Here is a 27,154-nt window from a genome sequence, read left to right on the forward strand (position 1 = left end):
AAAATGGGGAATAACAGGCTACATTGTAGTAGTGCTGAAAAGGATCTGGGAGTTATCACGGATCATCAATTGAATATGAGTCAATGATGTGATGCGGAGAAAGCTAATATCATTCTGGTGTGTATTAACAGAAGTGTTGTATAAAAGTCACGTGAGATAATTGTCTTGCTCTCCTCAGCACTGGTGAGGCCTGAGCTGGAGAACTGTGTTCAATTTTGAGTGCCACGCTTCAGGAAAGATGTGAACAAATTCCAGAGAGTCAGAGGAAAGTAAGAAAAATTACAAAAGGTTTAGAAAATGTGACCTATGAGGAAATGTTAAAAATCTGGGCATGTTCAGTCTTGAGAAAAGAAGACAAGAGTCTTCAAATATGTTAAGGGCAGTTATAAAGAGGATGGGGATCAACTGTTCTCCATGTCCACTGACGGTAACACAAGAAGTAATGGGCTTAATCTGCATCAAGGGAGATTTAGGTTAGATATTAGGGAAAATTTTCTAATTACACCTCTACCTTGATGTAACGCTGTCCTTGGGAGCCAAAAATCTTACCGCATTATAGGTGAAACCATGTTATATTGAACTTGCTTTGATCCACCGGAGAGGGCAGCCCCATCCCCCCGGAGCACTGCTTTACCACATTATATCCAAATTCTTGTTATTTCAGGTGGTGTTATATCGAGGTAGCAGTGTATAAGAATAGTCAAGATCTGGAATAGATTCCCAAAGGAGGTTGTGGAATCCCCATCATTGTAGGTTTTTTAAGAACGGGTTGGACAAACACCTGTCAGGGACAGTCTAGGTTTACTTGGTCCTGATTCAGCATAGGGGACTGGATTTGATGACCTCTCAATGTCCCTTCCAGCACTATATATCTATGATTCTATGATCAATCTAGACTTTTATTGACTCCAGTTGGGAGCTAGATCAAGCCCTAAGTCCAGATGAAGGAAAACAAGTTTAAATCTTTTACCGGGTTAATTAAGTACATAGGCAATGACTATTTTCATGCATTCATTAACAGATATCACAACAGGAAAACTGGTGGAGGCGGGAGGGGAAATGTTCTAAGTAAACAAACAATGTATGAGAATTATACTTCCTTTGAATGCCTCCTACCTTGCTTCTGACATCTTTCTAGCCCCTCTGCATTCCCTATTTGATGATATTACAATAGGAGATCAGTCTGCAGAACTGGGTCCACTTGCTCTGAATCAGTGGTCAAACTAAAATAAACAGTCTGGCAAGATCTTACATGCAAAACTAAGATTTACTCTCTGATGTCACTGTAATGATTGGGGCAAATTTTGCTCTCAATTTTGCTGATTTAACTCCAGAGGTTTATTTCAACAGGTTTATTTCACGTATATATTCAGGTTTATTTCAAGTCAGAGCAGAATTTGGTCTAATGTGTTTAAAACATTATCTGGCCTACTCATAACTGAAAATATACTATTCTACTGCATTTTAGCTGTGATGTTTTGAGGCAATAACAAATGTTCTAAAATCTAAGTATACACATGAAAATTAACTTCATTTTTTGTCTTATAAGTGATGTCAGAATCCCACATGAAGGGGTTTTTTTTGTTTGCATTTTAAAGATCACTTTAACATGAATCAGATATGAGAAATGGCATGACACAGGTCTGAAGAATTTAAACTTATTAACTCTCCAAAACCAAGAAATGAACTAAAAAAAAAATAAATAAATGACTGAAATCAGTCTTCTCAGCACAATAAATCCCCCAAAAAACATTTTGGGGTCTTCAAATACAGTGATTACTATTCACTGTAGTCACACTAGCATAAAAAGGCAAGGAGACCCTTTTATTAGCAACCCTAAATAATAGGCTCAATGCTGAAATATTTACTCAAGTGAAAATACACTGAATATGGAATTAAGTAAGAGTCAGACCCCAAATCATAACTAAAATGTTCACTCTTCATAAGGAGCTTTTGAAGGATTCATTTATTGCCTTTAAAATGAAGAGTTTACAGAAAAAACGGAGCATAAAAAGGGTTTGTGTGTATGTGTGTGAGAGACAGAGCAGCTGGGTGGGATTTGAAAAGGAAGGTCTGCAAACACATTTTTATTAAATCTTCACCACAGCAGGGATTTATACAACTAAGTTAAGATAGGTATCATAGTGCTCCAATAATCCTGAGTATATCACTGCAGTCCTTTCATAGCAATAATTACTTTGCAGCTATAAAGTCATATTTCTATATGCCTATGTACCACATTATTTTAAATAGGAAATACCAGCAAAGCAGTTGCGAGTATGCAGCAGTTTTGATCTTATGGCCAGGGGAACAGCTTGAGGGATGGTGATTTTTTATGTAGAATGAGTACTTTGATAGACTCTCTTAAAAACATCATTTTTAGATGTCAGAAATACATATGTATTGATAAACTTTAATGATTTCACCCCTGTACTGCTGCTCTTTTCTATTCATAGCAGCTTACACTCAGCTGGGAAAATTAAAGATTAAAGAACAGCAAGTTGAAATATTAACCATGTTTAGAAAATATAGAGGACAAGGTTTACAATTCTGTTAATAATTCACTTGCTGCTGAAGAGATAAAGTATAAATTTTCCTTCTCTACTTTAACAGTACTGATTAATAAGTTAAGTTTGGCTTGCATAAACCTCTACAAATTTGGAGGCTGTTGCAAACCGCCTTGGTCTAGCTGCGAATTGTCATGTTCTAACGAGATTTCATTATAGTTCCAGGCATGTTGGAATCTGATTTTCCTTCTAATCATGGATCAAAGCAGGAAAGGATGAGAGCCACTATGACAACCCAGTTCCTGTTTCGCTTCCCTCTTCCTCCTGCCCCCCCAGAGCCCAGCTAGGGGGCCAGACACCTACAACCCCTTACCCCCCGAGCCCACCTCTGGGTCCCCTCCCCAGCCAATACACCCAACCTCCCTTGCCCCAGAGCTCAACCGCAGGGCCCCTCGAGCCCAGACACCCATCCCCCTCCGGCCCCAGAGCCCAGGGATCCAGAGGGAGAAACAGCCTGATGCTTGGTTCCAGGCTTGCACAAAGTAGAGGCAGCTCCAGGCCCCAGCACGCCAAGCATGTGCTTGGGGCAGCAAGCCGCAGGGGGTGCTCTGCCGGCGCTGCGAGGGCGGCAGGCAGGCTGCACTCCGCGACTTGCCTTGTGGAGGGTCCGCTGGTCCCGCGGCTTCGGCGGACCTCCCACAGGTCCGCGGAAGCAGCGGACCATCCCCAGGCAAACCGCGGAGGGCAGCCTGTCTGCCGTGCTTGGGGCGGCAAAATTCCTAGAGCCGCCCCCGCACAGAGTTTCCTGCACACTGCTGTCTCCTTCCCTCGGGGCGTGCTGGGAACTGCAGCTGCCAGGAACCCTCTAGCTCCTTCCCCCACCCCCAGCACTGTCTTCTATTTGCAAGCGGCGCTCTGCCAAGTCCATTGGCTCCTAGTGGCAGCTAGCAGCACTGCAGCCCATTTCTGTGGGGGAAAGGAAATTCTGCACGCATGTTAATTTCTGCAAAATTCTGCATTGCGCAGTGGCACAGAATTCCCCCAGAAGTAATACATGTAAGGGTTTGCAGGCTCAGGGCTCTGATCCTACAAACACTAAAGCAGGTGAGTAAAGTTACTACAAGAGTACTATGGGACTACTTGCATGAGAACAGCTATTCAACATCCTTAAGCATTTGTAGAATTGGGCCTTCAGTAAATAATTTTGGGTAACTAGTCAAATCCACAAAACGTTTTTCTTTAAATCAATGGCAGGGGGAACATCTGATCACAGTGAGGAGGAAGCACCTATGCACTTAACCCCTCAACACATGATGGAAACAAATCCTTATACAAAACAAACCAAGCTAACAAGATTTCCATGAAGAATGTTCTACACACACACACACACACAAACAAAGGGGGGGGAGGGGCCCCGTCAGGAGCACAATCTCTTTTTGCAAGTTATAAAAGAGTAGCCATTACATGAACCACAATTTCTTTAATTAAATTAATAAGGCCTCTTAGGAATTTATCTTTTATCTGAAATAAAAGAAAGCAAAGTGTAGTTTCAGTATTATTATTTCAGGTCAAACAGATGTCACCTGTAAAGCTAATCCAGCTGAAACAACTCTCGCCCTCCACATTTTTAATTCCACTTATGGACAGTGGCTGAGAAGTGCCTAATGGATTGTTGTGTTATTGAGGAAGCAAGTTTCCTCAGGGAAAGGCTGTTCCATTTCCTGTGGCCATTCACTAGCTAGAAGGAAAACCTCTCCATGGGGTATCATAAACAAAGCAATTGTGACAAGCATTTATGAAGCTGCATCACAGAACACATTAAATTGCAGATTCCTGGTGACAAATTCATTGTTGTCAATCAGAACTAAGATAGTTAACTGCCCTCTGAGATCAATACTATTGCTATTTCACCTTTCTATCACCCTTACTTCACTGCTTTGATTTATCTACTTATTTGTACTGACAGATTGAGGGAGAGGAAGAGGAATCACCATCATTAAAAATATATATAGCATTTCCCTTCCCATGCACAACTCTCTCAACACAATGGGTGTCAGCTGCCAAGCAAATGAAGTACATTTAAGGAGAGAGATTTCAATGGAATTTGGAGCACAGAACTTGTCTACTCCAAGAACCCAAGTCCACTGGCTAAAACCAGTTCAGCCTGAGCTCTATTGAGAGCCCGAGAGTAGATGCGCGTCTGACAGTGTTTTAAGTGCTATGTTGATTAGACTTACTTTGACCAGGGACAGAGAGAACAGTGCTTAAAATGGTGGTGGCAGCCAGCAACTTGTCTACTCTTGGGCTCCCAACATTGCTACACCAATGGAGTGAAACCAGTGTTCCAACAGTGGAAAATTATAGAAAAGGTCTAAGCTGGGTTTCCTGCAGGAAGAGAGGAGAGTAGAGTTCATCTGGAGTTTTCCAAAAGAAAACTTCCTATCCAAAAGTGCTGACTTGTCAAAATCAAAATGTTCTGTGGGATTGTTTCGATTTGGATGAAATTCCAGCAGGAACCCAGCTGGTTTCCTAACAGCTTGTCTGATAGCTCCCTGTCAGCCTCAGAGCCTGGATGCCCTGGGAACCCCAGCTCCCACACAACCTGGGTCCCCAGCTCTAGGGCAACCTGCCAGGTAGGCTGTTGTGCTCTCAGACTCTTCACATAGCAAACTGCTAGAAAACTGTAGCTCACATGGATACCCACCCCCCACTGGCCATACAGCTTTTCTGGGGGGAAAAAATAAATCCATTTATTCGTTTTCTTTGTTCCACTGCGGAACAAGAATTTTTTCAAAATCTCAGACTTTCACAGAACAGAAAATTTTACCATATTTGCATGAAATGGAGCAGAGGAAACACGGCAATGTGGCTGGAAGATCAAAACATTCCTCTGCAGTGTTGGAAATTGAAACAAAAACAGCACTGATTTACTGCATGAAACCCATCTTGTTTCACTATCCAATATGAAGGAAGTGAAAAACGTAAAACAGGATAAATAGTAAGTAGCAAATGAGATTTTTACAATTCCTGCACGTCTAGCTAAGGTGGTATCTTGGTAACAAAGTAAAACACTTCCAGTAAAAATATTTGCACGGCATGACATGATTTTCAATTGTTTTCTACAGTAAACTTTAGAGGCTTATTCAGCCATACCAGACTAAAGCCTGGCGGGAGAGATGGAAAGGAGAACAAGTCACACTACTTTAGAATTACTCTGGGGCTATGTGTTACACCTTTACTTAGAACTACCGACACTTACTGAGAAAAGGTTAAAATTTAATCTGGGTTTTGCTTGCACCAGGGCTTAATTTGGCTCAAAATTTTCTAGGATTTAAAGAGAGGTGATACAAATTAATGTCACATGAGATCGCGTTCGAAGCCTTGCAATGAGCTGCTTGAATTCCTAGTCACACATTCTTAGAATAATTTAGCTCCCAAGATACTACCCTAGATATAAATCCATGGCATTTATAGTGGTTTTCCTAAAAATAGACAAAGTCAATGCTAAGAAAACACCAACCATATAAGGAGGTAAATTTTACACATACCGGTTGAAATAGCAAGTAACCACTGCTCCAGCAATAGTCATTTGTTGACAAGCCAAGATGAATTCACTAGTCCAGATAAGGCCGACTAAATGGTACCACCACATGTAGCGAATGCCAGACAGAATTTTATATTGTACTTGTCCTCCTGAAATGACTTGTGCACTCCCTGAGAAGTCAAAGATATCAGAATATTAATCACAATTCCGCAAACAAAACAGAACTTAAACATGTCTCATATATCCCATGTATTCGCTTTTTTCAGTAAAGTTATAAAACAGAATCTAGCTGTTGTTTAATTCTATCAAATGTTTACTAAAGCAAACAACTAAATTTTGAGAAAAATATTCTTATAGGGCCTAATGCCTCTGTTTTAAATCAGGTCATTTTTACAGTTGCCAGTAAAGTCAATAGGACCTGTTTGAGCAAGGATTTAGGAGAAACCAGGTTACAACTTCAGGATTTCCTCCAAAATGAATGTTTGAGAAATAAACAAAAAATCTTTGTTATCAAAATCTGAAATCAGATTAAGGTCAATTACAGAAATGTCTAAAAATTAACGTTTTCACTTATGAGGACAACAGCATTATTATGCAGACAAAGCACAATTAGAGTTGCAGCTGGCAAGGGATGTGAAGGGTAACAAGAAGGGTTTCTACAGGTATGTTAGGAACAAGAAGGTAGCCAGGGAAAGTGGCGGGCCCTTACTGAATGGGGGAGGCAACCTAGTGACAGATGATGTGGAAAAAGCTGAAGTATTCAATGCTTTTTTTGCCTTGGTCTTCACAGACAAAGTGATTTCCCAGACTGCGGCACTGGGCAGCAGAGTATGGGGAAGGAGGTGAGCAGCCCTCAGTGGTGAAAGAACAGGTTAAGGACTATTTAGAAAAGCTGGACATGCACAAGTTCATGGGGCTGGATCTAATGCATCCAAGAGTGCTGAGGGAGTTGGCTGATGTGATTGCAGAGCCACTTGCTATTATCTTTGAAAACTCGTGGTGACTGGGGGAGGTCCCGGACGATTGGAAAAACGCAAATATAGTGCCCACCTTTAAAAAAGGGAAGGAGGAGAATCTGGGGAACTACAGACCAGTCAGCCTCACTTCCATCCCTAGAAAAATCATGGAGCAGGTCCTCAAGGAATCCATTTTGAAGCACTTGGAAGAGAAGGTGACCAGGAACAGTCAACATGGATTCACCAAGGACAAGTCATGCCTGACCAACCTAATTGCCTTCTATGATGAGCTAAGTGGTTCTGTGGATATGGGGAAAGCAGTGGACGTGATATATCTTGACTTTAGCAAACCTTTTGATACCATCTCCCACAGTATTCTTACCAGCAAGTTAAAAAAATACAGATTGTATGAATGGACTATAAGATGGATAGAAAGCTGGCTAGATCATCAGGCTCAACGGGTAGTGATTAAAGGCTCGAGGTCTAGCTGGCTGCCAGAATCAAGTGGAGTGCCCCAGGGGTCTGCCTTGGGGCCAGTTTTGTTCAACATCTTCATTAATGATCTGGATGATGGGATGGATTGCACCCTCAGCAAGTTTGTGGATAATACTAAGCTGAGGGGAGAGGTAGATATGCTGGAGGGTAGGGATAGGGCTCAGAGTGACCTAGAGAAATTGGAGGATTGGGCTAAAAGAAAACTGATGAAGTTCAACAAGGACAAGTGCAGAGTTGTCTACTTAGGACGAAAGAATCCCATGCACTGCTACAGCCGGGGACTGACTGGCTAAGCGGCAGTTCTGCAGAAAAGGACTTGGGGATTACAATGGATGAGAAGCTGGTTATGAGTCAACAGTGTGCCCTTGTTGCCAAGAAGGGTAACCGCATATTGGGCTGCATTAGTAGGAGCACTGCCAGCAAATTGAGGGAAATGATTATTCCCCTCTGTTCGGCACTGGTGAAGCCACATCTGGAGTATTGCATCCAGTTTTGGGCCCCCCACCACAGAAAGAATGTGGACAAGTTGGAGAGAGTCCAGCGGAGGGCAACAAAAATGATTAGGGGGCTGGGGCACATGACTTATGAAGAGAGGCTAAGGGAACTGGGCTTATTTAGTCTGCAGAAGAGAAGAGTGTGTGGGGGTTGACAGCAGCCTTCAACTACCTGAAGGGGGCTTCCAAGGAGGATGCAGCTAGGCTCTTCTCAGTGGTGGCAGATGACAGAACAAGGAGCAATGGGCTAAAGTTTGCAGTGTGGGAGGTTTAGGTTAGTTTTTCCTAATATCCATTTCACTAGGAGGGTGGTGAAGCACTGGAATGGGTTACCTAGGGAAGCGGTGGAATCTCTATCCTTAGAGGTTTTTAATGCCCGGCTTGACAAAGCCCTGGCTGGAATAATTTAGTTGGGGATTGGTCCTGCTTTGAGCAGGGTGTTGGACTAGATGACCTCCTGAGGTCTCTTCCAACCCTCCAATCTTCTATGATTCTACTAAAAGAGCAGAGAGAGAAAGATTGCTTGAAAAGATTAAGGATATATATGTATCATTGAAACAAAACAGAATAAAGTATATGTTATAGCTGTGACAAAACTAGGTTTTAGAACATTAAACAGACAAAATTAACAAAATTCAATCCAAATTCAATGTCGTTTTTTTTTCTCTCTTTTTTTTGAAAACAGAATGTAGACATCTTTAAGGTAACAAGAACTCTAAGGCTGTTTGCATCAGATGTGTATTCTTGAACGTGCACACACATTTACATCTAATTATGTTAGCGAAATGTATTTCCATTTATGTTGACAAGACATGAACGTATTTCCCTATTAACCTAAAAGTAGCTACACAAAATTTGTGATGCACAGTCCCAATTGCTGAGTTCAAGTTAGACACTGCTATTTATAATTCGTGAATTTGAACTTTTGTTTGGGGGTAGGCAGACAGAGGCAGGATACTTTTTGTGGCAGGTCATTGGATCTGGAACTTACTCTCTTAATCAGTTTGCCAGGGCTCAAATTTGCTGACCTTAAGGATGCATCTGTTCAAAAAAAAGAGAGGAATTCTCTAAGGACGAGCTGTGGATATTCCATGTTACTAACTTCCAGTACAGCATTGGTGCTGTCAATGTCAACTATGCGAGTAGGGGGCAGGATAAGGAACTGTCCACTGATGTCCCTGCGCTGCTTCCCGCGGCTCCCATTGGCCAGGAACAGTGAACCACAGAGACTGGGAGCTGTGGGTGGCCATGCAAATGTAAACACAGTCTCATCGCCCACCAGCGGATTACCCTGACAGATTGCCCACCACTGGTCTAGTGGGTAGAGCTGAGAACTGCAAGTCAAAACAAACGAGTTCTCTCAGATTCAGGTAGACCTTGTTCTCATTGTTCCCTGGATCAAGAGTCATACCCTGCACCACGATGCAGCTGGACTAGACTACTAAAAAAAGTTCATAGGTTGTAACAGACTAGTTAATTGTTGCCATGAGGTAATCCTCTTTGAAGTGAAGGCACTGATGCATGCACTGGTTACTTCATGTTCAGAAAGATGTCTCAACAGAAAAGCACTGTCATGAGCTGCAGGCATTTAAGAGAGGTTAGGACTGTGTACTGCTGTAAGTACACTGCTACTGAAATTTGGTTCTAATGCTTTTTAGGCCTGTAAAAATTCAAGTTACTTTACGAGTGGAAAAGCCTTTCGTACTACCATGGTATAATTCCCCACTCTGAACCTTAGTGTCCAGAAGATGAGGTACCAGCATGAATTCCTCTAAGCTCAATTACCAGCTTAGAACCTGTAGCGCTGCCACCAACCAGGAATTCCAGTGCCTGGTACACTCTGGTCCCCCCAAAACCTTGTCCGAGGACCCCCAAGACCCAGACCCTCTGGATCTTAACACAAGGAAAGTAAACCCTTTCCCTCACCATTGCTTCTCCCAGGCTTCCTCTCCCTGGGTTACCCTGGAAGATCACGGTGATTCAAACTCCTTGAATCTCAAAACAGAGAGGAAAATTCACCTTCCCCTCTCCTTATCTCTCCCCTTCCCAGACTCTCCCTGAGAGAGAAAGTAATCCTAACAGAGAGAAATTTAACCTCTCTCTCCCCCTTCCCTCCTTTCTCCCCACCAGTTCCCTGGTGGATCCAGACCCAGTCCCCTGGGGTCTCACTAGAATAAAAACAAACAAACAAACAAACAAACAAACAAACAATCAGGTTCTTAAACAAGAAAAGCTTTTAATTAAAGAAAGAAAAAACAGTAAAAATTATCTTTGTAAATTTAAGATGGAATATGTTACAGGGTCTTTCAGCAATAGACACTGGGAAAACCCTCCCAGCCTAAGTATACAAGTACAAATCAAAATCCTTTCAGCAAAATACACATTTGAACTCCTTCCAGCCAAATACACATTTGCAAATGAAGAAAACAACCATAAGCCTAACTTGCCTTATCACCTAGTACTTACTATTTTGAATCTATAAGAATCTGTATCAGGGAGATTGGAGATAAACCTGGTTGCATGTCTGGTCACTCTCAGAACCCAGAGAGAACAACCACCAAAAACTAACAGCACACACAAAAACTTCTCTCCCTCAAGATTTGAAAGTATCCTGTCCCCTGATTGGTCCTCTGGTCAGGTGACAGCCAGGCTCACTGATTTTGTTAACCCTTTACAGGCAAAAGAGATATAAAGTACTTCTGTTCTATTAACTCCTACTATCTGTTTATGACACGTACCATCTCCCTCTTTCCCCCACTCTACCCCCTTTTTTAAAAAATGCAGACCCAAGAGTTGTTTTTCTTCCTCAGAGAATTCTGAAGTGGATCACATTTCCACATACTATCAAAGTAAATTTCATCAGCTGCACTGTACATTTGTGTCTCATTTTGTATTCTGAGCATTTCTCAACTCCTTTAACTCTTCCAGCAGTTTTAGGCCCCTATGTTCTTACAGCATGTACAACTAGCCAAACATGCTCATACATCAATTGTAATCATTACCAGCAGCAATAGTGCAAACAATACATTGGATAAGATAAATGGAGGTCTCTTCAGCCTTCAATATCATTTGAAAAGAAGTCATTTCCTTCAGTAGCAGAACTGAGGACTTTTTCCTGGTGCGCAACCTTTACTTATGAACATTCCTATTATGCAAATTGTTAAGATATTTTACTTCTGCACCGATAGACTGGTTAAAATGATTAATGAATCTCTGCAGCACAAACTGTAATTCCATTGCTCTTAACAAGCCACTGCCTTTTAAAATAATGATTAACAGTAACAGCCTTGGCTAAACAGAAATTGTCATGGGCTGGTATTGTGTGCATGTGTATCACTGCCCTCTGCTGGATGTCATCATGTGGCAGTGATCACCTTATTTCCCAAGTAATAGGAGCTAAAGATTATGTGCTGCATTCCCTCACGGCGTACATCTGTGCCTGCCTGATACCCTTTGTGTCTATGGTTACCAGGCACATACAAATCTGATGACAGAATAATGCATTATATTATGTTTCACATATAAAGATAAGTATATTGGTAGCATGGATCAAACAGCAAGGATCACTCTGACATCCTAATAAAAAATACATTTCCTTTCCTTGTCATTCCAGTGTGATCTGGTCATGGAGGCACAAAAAACAGAACAAAACCTCAGAATATGGTTCTACTTTGTCTGCAGTACATTTTTCTTCCAGCAGTATCATCACAGGAGAGAAGTCATTCACCGAAAATCAATCCTGCCAGTGCAGCCATTTGCCAATTCCAAGTGGTTAATAAGTGACTAAAATCCCCATTGTTGAGCCATGACATTGCCGAAAGCTGCCTACTGTATATATATTTTTCTTAGATTTGTTACTGTGATGCAAATACTTCAAAAAAATGTTGGTCAGATACCAAGATGCTGCCATAGAATTTTTAGTAAGACTGAAAAGTTTCTCCATCAGATTCATTAGCCCAATACTACAGCCTTATATCAGTCACAGCCAAAGAGATGCACAATATCAATATCATACAGTATATTTTGTGACTTGCAGACTTGTGCCATACATTCTACGGGAGTGGCTACTGGAGTTATTTTTACTGCTATCAGGAGCAACCAGAAGTTTTAAGTGGTTGGAACTCCTAGGAACTGGAAATCATATTTTCTTCAATTTAATCAATTCCACTGTGGGCAACAAAGAACAATTGGCCAGAAAGTACTAACTCAGAACCAATTTCCCAGTTCTTGCTAATATGACAATATTTGCCACTTTTAATGCTTCCTGCTGCAGAGTCGGAAAGTTTCTATAAACCATTGTTCTATAAAATTTGTGTTTCCTCCCAACTGAATTTCCTTTGTAACTGCTCCTTTCTCACATATGAGAATTTACAATGAACTTAGCTAGATTTAGTTGGAATATCTTGGACCCTTCAAGAAATTTGCTTTCACTGGTTTATCCGCAGCACATTTTTACTGTAATAGTTTTACTCCTCACTATACTCAGAGATATATTTTCATTATGTGAAAATCTCGCCTAGCACTTCCATCTTACACTTATACTCCATATCCTATTCCTGATGTGGATTTCACTGTTTCTGCCAGATTCATACATGAGGACACACATTACAGCAACACTACTGGAATACCACAAGGCCACATCTAGTTCTATTGGCTTTTCCAAATCCTCACTGAGCTCCAGTCCCATTAGAATACATAGTTACAACTGGTGCCACTTGATTTTGTGCTAACTCCAATCTCTTGCAATTTGGCATCTCTCCTGGCCAATGTCTGGCATTTGTCCCAGACATATAGATTTGCAATACACTTGGCTTCTGCTACTCTGACAGCCCCTGATTTAGCAAGGTAGTTAAGCAGGTGCATAACTTTGAAAACATAAGCTGCCTCACTTCAGTGAGACTACTTGTATATTTAAAGTTAGGCATGGGCTGAAGTACCTTGCTCAACTGGGGCTACAGTTATCTGATCCTCCCAAGGAGTTAGCTTCTTCTCAATGTAACAATAGATATTAAAAATGACATAAACAAGGTGATCTGCATGGATGCATAAAGATCAGATACATCACAGATGAAACATGGATCAGGTGCCTCAGAGTTACAAGATGCACACAGGCTGTAAATATTACAGAACTACAAGAAGCACAAGGGAAACATTAAGAACAGGTGCAGCACAGTAGCAATTCAATTTCACTAGCCCATCTCCTCTTGCTGCACATAACTAAAAATACCTATTTGCTGAAAAAAAATTAAATATGTATAAACATCATTCTCAAAATATTTTCTGACAAGCCCAAACTAAAACTAAGTGGGTGTTTAGCCAAAAATTAGAAACTGCTATGACGGAAAGGTAAAGATTTTACAAAGATTTTAAAAACTGAGCCCCTTCTGAGAAGGCTGGAGTTCTCAAATAACCAGGACATGGAGGTTCAGAGCAGTATTCTGATCTCCCTCAAAGAGCCCAGAAAAATCAGAGAGCAGGAAAAAGTTTTCTTCCATTTCCACAATCAGCTGATTCCAGAGAGAGTGGAAAACACAAAAGCTGTTCTGATAATATATTATGGAATATGAACCCTAGATGAGATTTAAAACCTAGATGAGATTTTATGTTAAAGAGCGTATTTAAAACTAAAAAAAAAATGTTTTTTTTCAGACTGTCAAGTAAAATACTATTTACTTTAGAGTAGGAAGATGTCCCGCTACTGTATGGAAGTTTCAGGTTCTCTTCCTCCCCCAGAAGCCTTTGCTAACTTTTTGCCATTTTACAATACAATTTTTTAAGTGTTTTTCTCCCCCCACCTCCCATGCAAGAATTACCAGGGAAAATTGTGAAACTGGCTTATACAAAATTTGCTGTCAATTGCACAAAGTAAACCCATTTTACTCTAATCTTTTTCAGATACAATAATCTTAGATGTTATTTGAAACAGGGTAAAAGGCAAAGAAAGTATTCAGACAAAAGTGTAATTTTTAAATTAACATCGTCCATTTAGCTTATTATGAGACATTAATGGAGCAAGCAAGTCAATCCCCCCAGTAGTGTTCTCAATGGACTATGCAGAGGTCAGAACATATTGAGATAAAGTGAGAAAGGCCAAAAGCCATGTAGAGTTCAACCATGCAAAGGGAATTAAAACCAACAGTAAAAGGTTCTATAGCCATATAAATAAGAAGAAAACAAAGAAAGAAGAAGAAGTGGGACCGCTAAACACTGAGGATGAAGTGGAGGTTAAGGGTAATCTAGGCATGGCCCAATATCTAAACAAATACTTTGCCTCAGTCTTTAATGAGGAGCTTAGGGATAAGGGTAGGATGACAAATGGGAATGAGGATATGGAGGTAGATATTACCACATCCGAGGTAGAAGCCAAACTCAAACAGCTTAATGAATCAAAATTGGAGGGCCCAGATAATCTTCATCCAAGAAAATTAAAAGGAACTGGCACATGAAATTGCAAGCCAATTAGCAAGAATTTTTAATGAATCAGTAAACTCGGGTTGTACCATATGACTGGAGAATTGTTAACATAGTTCCTATTTTTAAGAAAGGGAAAAAATGTGATCCGAGCAACTACAGGCCTGTTAGTTTGACATCTGTAGTATGTAAGGTCTCGGAAAAAATTTTTGAAGGAGAAAGTAGTTAAGGACATTAATGTCATAGGTAATTGGGACAAAATACAACATGGTTTTACAAAAGGTAGATCGTGCCAAACCAACTTGATCTCCTTCTTTGAGAAGGTAACAGATTTTTTAGACAAAGGAAACGCAGTGGATCTAGTTTACCTTGATTTCAGTAAGGCATTTGATATGGTTCCACATGGGGAATTATTAGTTAAATTGGAAAAGATAGGTATCAATACGAAAATTGGAAGGTTGCTAGAGAAACTGGTTAAAGGGGAGACTACAACGGGTAAAAACGAAAGGTGAACTGTCAGGCTGGAAGGAGGTTACTAGTGGAGTTCTTCAGGGATCAGTTTTTGGACCAATCTTATTTAATCTTTTTATTATTGACCTTGGCACAAAAAGTGGGAAGGTGCTAATAAAGTTTGCGGATGACACAAAGTTGGGAGGTATTGCTAACACAAAGAAGGACCGGGATATCATATAGGAAGATCTGGATGACTTTGTAAACTGGAGTAATAGTAATAGGATGAAATTTAATAGTGAAAAGTGCAAGGTCATGCATTTAGGGATTAATAATAAGAATTTTAGTTATAAACTGGGGACACCTCAGTTGGAAGTAACAGAGGAGGAGAAGGACCTCGGAGTATTGGTTGATTACAGGATGACTACGAGCTGCCAATGTGATATGGCTGTTAAAAAAGCTAATGCGGTTTTAGGATGCATCAGGCGAGGTATTTCCAGTAAAGATAAGGAGGTGCTGGTACTGTTATACAGTGAGACCTCATCTGGAATATTGTGTGCAGTTCTGGTCTCCCATGTTTAAGAAGGATGAATTCAAACTGGAACAGGTATAGAGAAGGGCTACTAGGATGATCTGTGGAATGGAAAACCTATCTTATGAAAGGAGACTCAAAGAGCTTGTCTTGTTTAGCCTAACCAAAAGAAGGTTGAGGGGAGAGATGATTGCTCTTTATAAATATATCAGAGGGATAAATATTAGGGAGAGAGAGGAATTATTTAAGTTTAGTACCAATGTGGACACAAGAATGGATATAAACTGGACATTAGGAAGTTTAGACTTAAAATTAGATGAACGTTTCTAACCATTGGAGGAGGGAAGTTCTGGAACAGCTTTCCAAGGGGAGTAGTGGGGGAAAAAGACATATCTGGCTTTAAGACTAAGTTTGATAATTTTATGGAGGGGATGGTATGATAGGATAGCCTAATTTTGGCAACTGATCTTTGATTATCAGCAGGTAAGTATGCCCAGTGGTCTGTGATGGGATGTTAGATGGGGTGGGATCTGAGTTACTACAGAGAATTCTTTCCTGGGTTCTGGCTGCTGAGTCTTGCCCACATGCTCAAGGTTTAACTGATCGCCATATTTGGGGGTCAGGAAGGAATTTTCCTCCAGGGCAGATTGGCAGAGGCCCTGGAGATTTTTTGCCTTCCCCTGCAGCATGGGGCACAGGTCATTTGCTGAAGGATTCTCTGCAGCTTGAGGTCTTCAAATCACAATTTGAGGACTTCAGTAACTCAGACATAGGTTAGGGGGTTGTTACAGGAGTGGGTGGGTAAGATTCTGTGGCCTGCACTGTGCAGGTCACACTAGATGATCATAATAGTCCCTTCTGACCTTAAAGTCTGAGTCTATGAGATATTTATCAAATATGATATAAGCTTTAAAATTTATGAACTACCGAGGGTGGTAAATAGAGGACAGCATGATGATATACTTCTGCCAACCCCTAGTTCCATTTAATGCAGATTTTCACACCTTTAGTCAAGAAGTCCTACTGATATCAGAGGGACTACTTGCACAGTGAGGAACAAGGGTGGATAAAAATCAGTGATTCTCTGGGAAAAAAATCAAATCAAATTTTGATTTGCTTATTTAAATTAGCTTTATTATTAAAATAAAACTGTTTAAAATGAAATCTGAATTTAATACAAAACATGTTAAGACCTAAAATTATTATAATCTCTTTACATATTTAAATAAAAACAAATATGCTGAATCCATGAGCCAAAAACTTTCAGTTAAAGGTTACTTTTCTATACAGAGAAAGAAAGCAGGGAAAAACATCTAATTTTTGAGGTGCTATTTTTACAAAGCTTGACAACAGGTTGTGTACCATACTAATGGCTTGAGCCTTTGGGGGACCCACAGGCTGTGCCACTGGGTGCAATATTATCTAATAAAAATAAATTTTATATGCTATTGTGTGTGTTTAATTAAATTCCAGTTATCATCCTTACGCAGCCTGACGCAAACTATGAAGAAAAATTTAATTATTTAGTAAATAAAAAATATTCACTAATTTCTAACATACTAAAAATGTACAATTAATAAGAATCAGAAACTTTGACTACTGCCGATGGAGGCACACTCACCAGCTCATAGCAGTGTCAGGGATACACGCTGATTCAGGATGAAATCCTTTGAGCAGACACAGGCACAGACATCCTGTCTGCCACCGCCACGAACAGCTGTGTTGGCTTACAGAATGGCAGTGTCCTATTGATATAGAAGGCCAGCACCCTCCATACGTCCAGGGCATGTAACCTGTGCTCCTCTTCGGATTTACGGGGCTTTGGAATGAAGACAGGGAAGAAAACATCCTGGCCAGTATGGAATGGAAACTACCTTGGACAGGAATGCCGGGTGCGGCAGCATCTGGACTTTATCTTTGTAGAAGACCATACAGTGTAATGAAAATATGGACCAGAAGTGTGGTGATGAATCTGAAGGTTAAAACCATTATTAAGAGAGAAGGCTGGAAAATTAAAAAAAAAGAAGAATATATGCATATATACATATATACACACACACACACACACACACACACAGGTGACATAGTGTAGTGGTTAAGAGCGCTGTCCTTTGATACGGGAGACCGGGGTTCAAATCCCGGTTGGTACCCCTAACGCGTCACCTGCCTACCTCAAATATGAGAGCAACACGAACTAGGAGAGCCATACCGGCTCGGATGTTGCCCGGATTAACAAGGTCCGCACCAGATATCGAGGAACCAGGACAATCTGACGATAAGTGGGCTACTGGAACAAACCATTCATGGACGAGACAAGAGAACCTGAAACTGATGGAATGCTACTATAACAGTAGACCTAAGGAGAGGGGATATATGAAACGTATGAGGGGGCTATGGATAGACAAAAGACCTACATCCTACTTACTGAGAAACAGCTAGTTATCCAACGCTTCAACATAGTAAAGAGGAAGCTGCTCTCACAGCTTGAGATAGACCACCTCCACATTACATCCCAGACTCAAGAAGGCCTGGAAGAACAAATGGATGTGCAGCCCACTCCTGAAGCTGAAACTTCACTGCCACCTCCTCCATTGCAGATCACAGCAGCTGATATGAGGCATAAGATCATGGAGAAACTAGCTACAGTCAATCCTCGAGACCAATTAGCAAGGCTCAGTGGAGAAGTACCATCAGATGGTATGTTAGAAGATGCCAGTAGGGCCCTCATGACAATCCCTACTACCACCATAACTCAAACCAATGAACTGGTATACGCTACAGCCTCTGTAATCCTGGAGATGCTTGGCTGTACGATCAAGAAGAACAACAGTATATACCCACCCTGGAAAATGAGGCTGGAGGATAAGACCAAGGTGACTTGGAGAGAAGTTAGTCAGCTGGTGGAACTACAGAAGGGTGTAGAGATTAAGGATAAGACTCGGCTACTGAAAAAATACAAGGGCCTGACTCCTTCTGAAGCCCTAGAGACTGCTAAACAAAGGCTCACAGCACTGGCTACCAGGTTAAGGAGATCCACTAGAGAAGCAGAGGCCAAAAAAGGTAAATGCCCTGTTCTCTAAAGAACCATCTAAGGTGTACTCCCAATTACAGTGCAACAGCAGAGCCACCAGCAGCAGAAACTGAACAGTACTGGAAGAACATATGGGAGAAAGAGAAGACTCATAACATCAGTGCAAAGTGGCTGCAGGACCTGAGAACAGAGCACAGCAATCTCCCAGAACAGAAATCAGTTACCATCACAGTAGAAGACATCCAGCAGCGCGTCAAGAACATGAAGAGCTGGACAGCACCTGGACCAGACATGATCCACACCTACTAGCTAAAGAAACTAACAGCAGTGCATGAACGCCTAGCAGCACAGATGAACCAGCTGCTGGCAGCAGGCTCCCACCCAAACTGGCTAACACAAGGAAGGACAGTGCTGATCATGAAAGACCCCTACAAGGAAATAGAACCATCCAATAACCTGCCTCCCCACAACATGGAAAATCCTATCAGGTATCATAGCCGCCAAGCTACAGGACCATATGGGCCAGTACATGAGCACAGCTCAGAAGGGCATTGGGAACAACACCAGTTGCTCATAGATAGAGCAGTCACCCAAGACTCAAGGTCTAGACAGATCAATCTGAGCACAGCCTGGATTGACTACAGGAAAGCCTACGACTCAATGCTGCACACGTGGATCTGTGAATGTCTGCTGCTATACAAAGTCAATAGGATACTAAGGACCTTCCTCAAGAACTCAATGGGACTATGGAAGATGACACTGGAAATCAACTCAAGGCAGCTTGCACAAGTGGCCATCAAGTGCGGCATATACCAAGGTGATGCACTGTTTCCACTGCTGTTCTGCATAGGCCTAAACCCCCTCAGCCAGATAATTACAAGGACTGGATATGGGTATGGGTTTAGGAGTGGAACTACCATCAGCCACCTCCTCTACATGGATGACATCAAGCTGTATGCTAAGAATGAACGAGACATCGACTCACTAATCCACCTGATGCGGATTTACAGTGAGGATATCGGGATGTGTCATTCGGACTGGAGAAGTGTGGCCGGATGGTAGTGAAGAGAGGGAAGGTAGTCAAGACTGATGAGGTGGAACTACCAGCAGGCCACATAGCAGACATACAGACCAGCTACAAGTACCTTGGCGTCCCACAGTCACATGGAAACCACAATGAGGAGGCAAGGAAGACAGCAACATCCAAATATCATCAAAGGATAAGACAGGTCCTGAAGAGGAATTCGAGGAAGGACTGCTAGGAACAGATGGCGTTCACCTTTCGAAGAGGGGAAAGGCCTTATTTGCGCACAGACTGGCTAACCTAGTAAGGAGGGCTTTAAACTAGGTTCGATGGGGACAGGTGAGCAAAGCCCACAGGTAAGTGGGGAACAAGACCTGGGAGATGGGTTGGAAACAGGAGGGAGCACGGGCTATAATGGCAGAGAGGAAGGAGGGTCAGGGCAAAGCTGGGAGGCAAGATCAAACCAGTATCTTAGATGCCTATATACAAATGCAAGAAGTATGGGTAATAAGCAGGAGGAACTGGAAGTGCTAATAAATAAATACAACTATGACATTATTGGCATTACTGAAACTTGGTGGGATAATACACACGACTGGAATGTTGGTGTGGATGAGTATAGTTTGCTCAGGAAGGATAGACAGGGGAAAAAGGGAGGAGGTGTTGCCTTATATATTAAAAATGTACATACTTGGACTGAGGTGGAGATGGACATAGGAGACGGAAGTGTGAAGAGTCTCTGGGTTAGGTTAAAGGGGGTAAAAAACACGGGTGATGTCGTGCTGGGAGTCTACTACAGGCCACCTAATCAGGTGGAAGAGGTGGATGAGGCTTTTTTCAAACAACTAACAAAATCATCCAAAGCCCAAGATTTGGTGGTGATGGGGGACTTCAACTATCCAGATATATGTTGGGAAAATAACACCGCGGGGCACAGACTATCCAATAAGTTCCTGGACTGCATAGCAGACAACTTTTTATTTCAGAAAGTTGAAAAAGCTACTGGGGGGAAGCTGTTCTAGACTTGATTTTAACAAATAGGGAGGAACTTGTTGAGAATTTGAAAGCAGAAGGAAGCTTGGGTGAAAGTGATCATGAAATCATAGAATTTGCAATTCTAAGGAAGGGTAGAAGGGAGTACAGCAGAATAGAGACAATGCATTTCAGGAAGGCAGATTTTGGTAAGCTCAGAGAGCTGATAGGTAAGGTCCCATGGGAATTAAGACTGAGGGGAAAAACAACTGAGGAAAGTTGGCAGTTTTTCAAAGGGACACTAGTAAGGGCCCAAAAGCAAGTTATTCCGATGGTTAGGAAAGATAGAAAATGTGGCAAAAGACCACCTTGGCTTACCCTTGAGATCTTGCGTGACCTACAAAATAAAAAGGTGTCATATAAAAAATGGAAACTAGGTCAGATCACGAAGGATGAATATAGGCAAATAACACACGAATGCAGAGGCAAGATTAGAAAAGCAAAAGCACAGAATGAACTCAAACTAGCTATGGGAATAAACGGAAACAAGAAGACTTTTTATCAATACATTAGAAGCAAGAGGAAGACTAAGGACAGGGTAGGCCCACTGCTCAATGAGGAGGGGGAAACAGTAACGGGAGACTTGGAAATGGCAGAGATGCTTAATGACTTCTTTGTTTCGGTCTTCACTGAGAAGTCTGAAGGAATGTCTAGTATAGTGAATGCTTACGGGAAGACGGTAGGTTTAGAAGATAAAATAAAAAAAGAGCAAGTAAAAAATCACTTAGAAAAGTTAGATGCCTGCAAGTCACCAGGCCCTGATGAAATGCATCGTAGAATACTCAAGGAGTTAAAAGAAGAAGTATCTGAGCCTCTAGCTATTATCTTTGGGAAATCATGGGAGACGGGGGAGATTCCAGAAGACTGGAAGGGGGCAAATATAGTGCCCATCTATAAAAAGGGAAATAAAAACAACCCAGGAAACTACAGACCAGTTAGTTTAACTTCTGTGCCAGGGAAGATAATGGAGCAGGTAATCAAAGAAATCATCTGCAAAACACTTGGAAGGTGGTAAGATGATAGGGAATAGCCAGCATGGATTTGTAAAGAATAAATCGTGTCAAACTAATCTGATAGCGTTCTTTGATAGGATAACGAGCCTTGTGGATAAGGGAGAAGCGGTGGATGTGATATACCTAGACTTCAGTAAGGCATTTGATACGGTCTCGCATGATATTCTTATAGATAAACTAGGAAAGTACAATTTAGATGGGGCTACTATAAGGTGGGTGCATAACTGGCTGGATAACCGTACTCAGAGAGTAGTTGTTAATGGCTCCCAATCCTGCTGGAAAGGTATAACAAGTGGGGTTCCGCAGGGGTCTGTTTTGGGACCGGTTCTGTTCAATATCTTCATCAACGATTTAGATGTTGGCATAGAAAGTACGCTTATTAAGTTTGTGGACGATACCAAACTGGGAGGGATTGCAACTGCTTTGGAGGACAGGGTCAAAATTCAAAATGATCTGGACAAATTGGAGAAATGGTCTGAGGTAAACAGGATGAAGTTCAATAAAGATAAATGCAAAGTGCTCCACCTAGGAAGGAACAATCAGTTTCACACATACAGAATGGGAAGAGACTGTCTAGGAAGGAGTATGGCAGAAAGAGATCTAGGGGTCATAGTAGACCACAAGCTTAATATGAGCCAACAGTGTGATACTGTTGCAAAAAAAGCAAACATGATTCTGGGATGCATTAACAGGTGTGTTGTAAACAAGACACGAGAAGTCATTCTTCCACTTTACTCTGCGCTGGTTAGGCCTCAACTGGAGTATTGTGTCCAGTTCTGGGCACCGCATTTCAAGAAAGATGTGGAGAAACTGGAGAGGGTCCAGAGAAGAGCAACAAGAATGATTAAAGGTCTTGAGAACATGACCTATGAAGGAAGGCTGAAGGAATTGGGTTTGTTTAGTTTGGAAAAGAGAAGACTGAGAGGGGACATGATAGCAGTTTTCAGGTATCTAAAAGGGTATCATCAAGAGGAGGGAGAAAACTTGTTCACCTTAGCCTCCAATGATAGAACAAGAAGCAATGGGCTTAAACTGCAGCAAGGGAGATTTAGGTTGGACATTAGGAAAAAGTTCCTAACTGTCAGGGTAGTTAAACACTGGAATAGATTGCCTAGGGAAGTTGTGGAATCTCCATCTCTGGAGATATTTAAGAGTAGGTTAGATAAATGTCTATTAGGGATGGTCTAGACAGTATTTGGTCCTGCCATGAGGGCAGGGGACTGGACTCGATGACCTCTCGTGGTCCCTTCCAGTCCTAGAGTCTATGAGTCTAAGAGCCAGCTCAGTGGGAAAAACAAGATCCACGCCATTAACAGATACGCCCTGCCGGTTATCAGATACCCTGCCGGTATAGTGAGCTGGCCAAAGGAGGACATGGAGGCTGCCGATGTGAAGACCCGGAAGCTCCTCATAATGCACGGAGGTTTCCACCCCAAGTCCAACACCCAGAAACTGTATACCAGCAGGAAAGAAGGCGGGCGGGGCTTGGTGAGCGTCAAAGCCACTGTCCTGGACGAAACCCGAAGCATCCAGGAGTACATCAGTAAGATGGCCCCCAAAGATGAGCTGCTGAGAGAATGCTTGAGGCAGCAGCAGACATGGGAGGAAGACCAAGCAGAAGAAGTGCCATGGCAAGACAAGATCCTGCATGGGATGTACCATCAACAGATAGCTGAGGTGGCTGACATTGGGAAATCCTATCAGTGGCTGGAAAGGGCTGGACTAAAAGACAGCACTGAGGCACTGATCATAGTAGCACAGGAACAGGTACTGAGCACCAGATCCATTGAAGCAGGGGTCTACCATATAAGAGAGGACCCAAGGTGCAGACAGGCCTCAGAGACAGTCCAACACATAGTGGCAGGATGTAAGATGCAGGCAGGAACAGCATACACTGAACGGCACAACAAAATGGCTGGCATTGTGTACAGGAACATCTGCACAGCGTATGGGCTAGATCCTCCCAAGACCAGATGGGAGATTACACAGAAGGTTGTGGAGAATAGCAAGGCTAAGATTCTGTGGGACTTCCAGATCCAGACGGACAAGCAGGTACTGGCCAATCAACCAGACATTGTGGTAATAGATAAGGACCAGAAGACAGCGATAGTGATAGATATAGCAGTGCCAAGTGACAGCAACATCAGGAAGAAGGAGTATGAGAAGCTGCAGAAGTACCAGGGCCTGAAAGAGGAACTAGAGAGGATGTGGAAAGTGAAGGCCAAAATGGTCCCAGTGGTGGTAGGAGCACTCGGGGCTGTGACTCCTAAGCTGGGTGAGTGGCTCCAACAGATCCCAGGAACAACATCAGAGCTCTTCCAGAAGAGTGCAGTGCTAGGAACAGCTAAGATACTGCGCAGAACCCTCAAACTCCCAGGCCTCTGGTAGAGGACCCGAGTTTGAGGAAGACACATACCACCCATAGGGGTGAGAGGTTTTTTTTTTTTTTAATATAAGAGTTAACTTCAGATGACTGTTATGATCTATTTACTTAGGAGATGGGGCATGCACCGCCTGGGGCAAAGTATTCAGTAGGACCTTAACTGCTAACTATTAACTACATTTAATTACTTAACACTAACTACTATAAACAAACTATTTACAAGGCCCGAAGTCGGTAGACAAAAAAACAGCTAGCCCTTGCAATGCAAGGAAAGGCGCTCTGACTAATCACCATGGGCGGTAAGAAGGAACAGAGGGCTTAGAGTTGGCAGTAGCTGATATACCAGTGCATGTGCATGGCATTCAAGGGGACGACATTGCCGACTCTACAGATACTGCTAAGAGAAAAATCTCCAAAGACCACGCACACACCTAGAATGGAATTGACATGAGCAAGCACTTGAAGAAGAATGAAAATGAGTTACTCAACAGAAAGTTTTTCAAACTACATTAATGGCATCTAGTGGATTATGGGTGTTATTACAGTTTTCTTTTACTCAACTGGTAATAACAAACAAGTATCACTTGAATTATTAACAAAAGCCACTGTTTAACTTTGATGTACGCTAAAGCCATAACCTGATTAGAAGCAGAATTAAAGCTCCTAAAAGCTCACTTGCAATAAGGAAGACAAATGAACACATGGGTTGATATTTCTGTATCTACTCTAACACTTCCTTTAACACTCATATTCTCACTTTACTTTGTTTTAAGTAACATGCACATTCTCACTATAAATATTTATACTTTAACTTACTAAATGGCAGAAAATTACAACTATTGACACATCTGCTAAAAACAACCCAGACACAGGATTGAAAACAAACTCCTAATGAAGTATACAGCAATACTCAGGAAACACCTGTCCGTTACAGCTATTCCCCTATTCCATTTTGTTTCCCCAGACTCCATTTTGTTTTCTGTTCTCCTGTGGCCGCCCTTCCCTGGCTGTTAAGTTGTTTACCAGGGCCACTGCCCTTCTCAAAGGGATGGCCACTTGTGCTGCATGCTAAGTGGGACCACTGCCCTTTTCAAAGGGTTAGTCCTGTTATCACCTCGTTGAACCTGGGCTTGGTGTAGGGTAGGCAATGTCCAGAGCTGCAAGGCCTATTGTGGTTTTAAGATCCTGGGCATGAGTCATAGTCTCATGTGCTCTTGAATCACCTATTGCACAGGACTATGTCCAGGCATGTCTCTGGGCTTACCTTCAGTTTTTTCCCCTGTGCCCCCTCCCCTGTGACAGAGGGAGCCTATCAGGATTACTGGTGGGAAACTGCCCAAGTTTGCCTTTAAAACCAGACATTTTTGAAACACACCTCAGAAAGGTTCCTGCATTGCTGCCTGGTCTGATCAGCCAGGGGTTCTGGGGGGTCCTTTCTCCGCTCTCGTTTTATTTTTGAGCGTACCCCCGTTTTTGAAAAACCCCCCACGAAGAACGAATTGCTACTTGAGAGATCTCCTGATTATTGAGACTGTACCGAACCCTCCTTGCCTCTGCTGATGTTGCTGCTGCTTCTGCCTTTGCTGCTGCCTTGGGGACTGGTAAGAATCCCTCTGTAAAACTTTCTATACTTTTATTTTATTATTTTAGCTGCTGGCTCTGTTTCCCCAGCACACAGACTCAAGCTAAACCTTGGTCTGTGTCTTAAAACCTCTCTTAAACTACAGGGCTCTTTGCCACTGCTAAGCTCTGCTCCTGTGGGCTTTGCTTTGGGGCTCTCTGCTTTCAGCTGTATCCACCGCTGTAGCCACCATCCCTTGGCTTCCTTGGGAGCTGGGTCCTGGATACATACCACTCTGCCCTCTGTAACCTCCCCATAGCATAAGGTGCACCATAGGTCTTGTGTTTTTTTTTTTAATTTAATAAGTTATAGTTTGTTAAGATTGTAGAGCTTGTAAGTTTCTGTGATATTTGTTGTGTTGCCTAATTGTTGGTTAAGATAAGTTTAGAAAATCATTGCCTGGTTGTATTCTGTAGCTGCTTGTCATTTTATATAAGTTTGATTAAGTTAGGGGATAGATAAGGTTTTTACTATTTGAATTTGTCTTCCCACTGCCCCAACCCACCCCCCTGAGCTCCCCAGTCACTCATTGCAGTCTCTCTGCTGTTTAAACTTGCAGCCTGTCTGCTCTCTGTGTCTCCCTGAGTTTAAATCTCCCTCTGTAGCGCCTCTATCTTTGGTTTCTGCTCCACCACGTGCTCCTCTTCCCCCATCCCCTAACCTCATTCCTCTACCACTGCCTTTCTCTCTCTCTCTCTCTCTTTTAATCCCTTCCCCCACGTGTTCACCCCGCTCCTACTGCTGCCAAACCTCAATTGTATTACTGAAGTCTAGCATAAAACCCCATTGGTTACCCTTTTTCTCTCTCACACACCTCACATTTTATATTTACACCACTGTGACACATTTTTACCTAGAGTTGTTGGTTATTTAACACATTTTACCCATAACTGTTAGTTGGTTATATGCTGCTGTGACACACCCTTTACCTAGAAATTGTTAGCTACCTGTTACATTTATACTTCAGTGTTAGTTGGTTACCAACTGTATTGTACCCCACTATTGAAACCCCCTATACTATACTAAAAGAACTCCCTCCCCAATTGCCTACCTTAACAAACCCCATACCCCTCACTATTAAATTTTCCCTGTTTTTTGCATTTTCTTAATAAAGTTTATTTTGCACCCCACCTGTGTGGTAATTGCTCCCCAAGATCCCATATACCTGCAGGCAGGGACAACACCCAACTATATCATCTTGCACTTCTCATCAAATTGATTCTGTTACGCTACCCAAAATATTTATAACCTCTAACTCTTTTGTATCCCTAAGAGACTAATAACCTTTTTGAACACTTTGGGCTCACTTGGCATTTTCCGAATTTAGATTTAATAAGGACAAACTTCACACACAGTGTTTTGTTGCATTGGAGAATTACAGTGAAGATTCCTTTGGGTTTTTGTGCAGTCTCTTATAGTCAGCTCTGCTTAAATGAAGAATGTCTGTGTTGTTTCCTCTAGCTAGCATTCCTGAAAATTAGTATTTCCAATTTAGTTTGTTCAGATTCATTCTACTAACTGCTACCAGCTTTACTAGAGTTACTGTAATTTATGTGACTAATACCTTGTACTTAGATCTAACCTCTGACCAAACAGAGCTGTTCAAAAACTACATGAAAAGCACTCCTATACTACCTAAAAATGAGCAGTTATACCCATAC

At 42.0% G+C, this 27,154-nt stretch overlaps 1 protein-coding gene across 7 annotated transcripts in view; it reads right to left on the bottom strand.

Annotated features, from left to right (window-relative positions):
- The window catches only part of SLC44A3 (solute carrier family 44 member 3), a 166,812-nt gene that overhangs the window by 28,442 nt on the left and 111,216 nt on the right, over positions 1-27,154 (bottom strand). For all 7 annotated transcript variants that reach the window (XM_030573131.1, XM_030573133.1, XM_030573132.1 and 4 more), the window contains one exon: positions 6,056-6,221. In XM_030573131.1, the coding sequence (XP_030428991.1) occupies positions 6,056-6,221 (166 nt within the window). The remainder of the gene's footprint in view (positions 1-6,055; positions 6,222-27,154) is intronic.

The sequence above is a fragment of the Gopherus evgoodei genome, chromosome 8 (assembly GCF_007399415.2).
Source record: "Gopherus evgoodei ecotype Sinaloan lineage chromosome 8, rGopEvg1_v1.p, whole genome shotgun sequence".
Classification (NCBI taxonomy): Eukaryota; Metazoa; Chordata; order Testudines; family Testudinidae; genus Gopherus; species Gopherus evgoodei.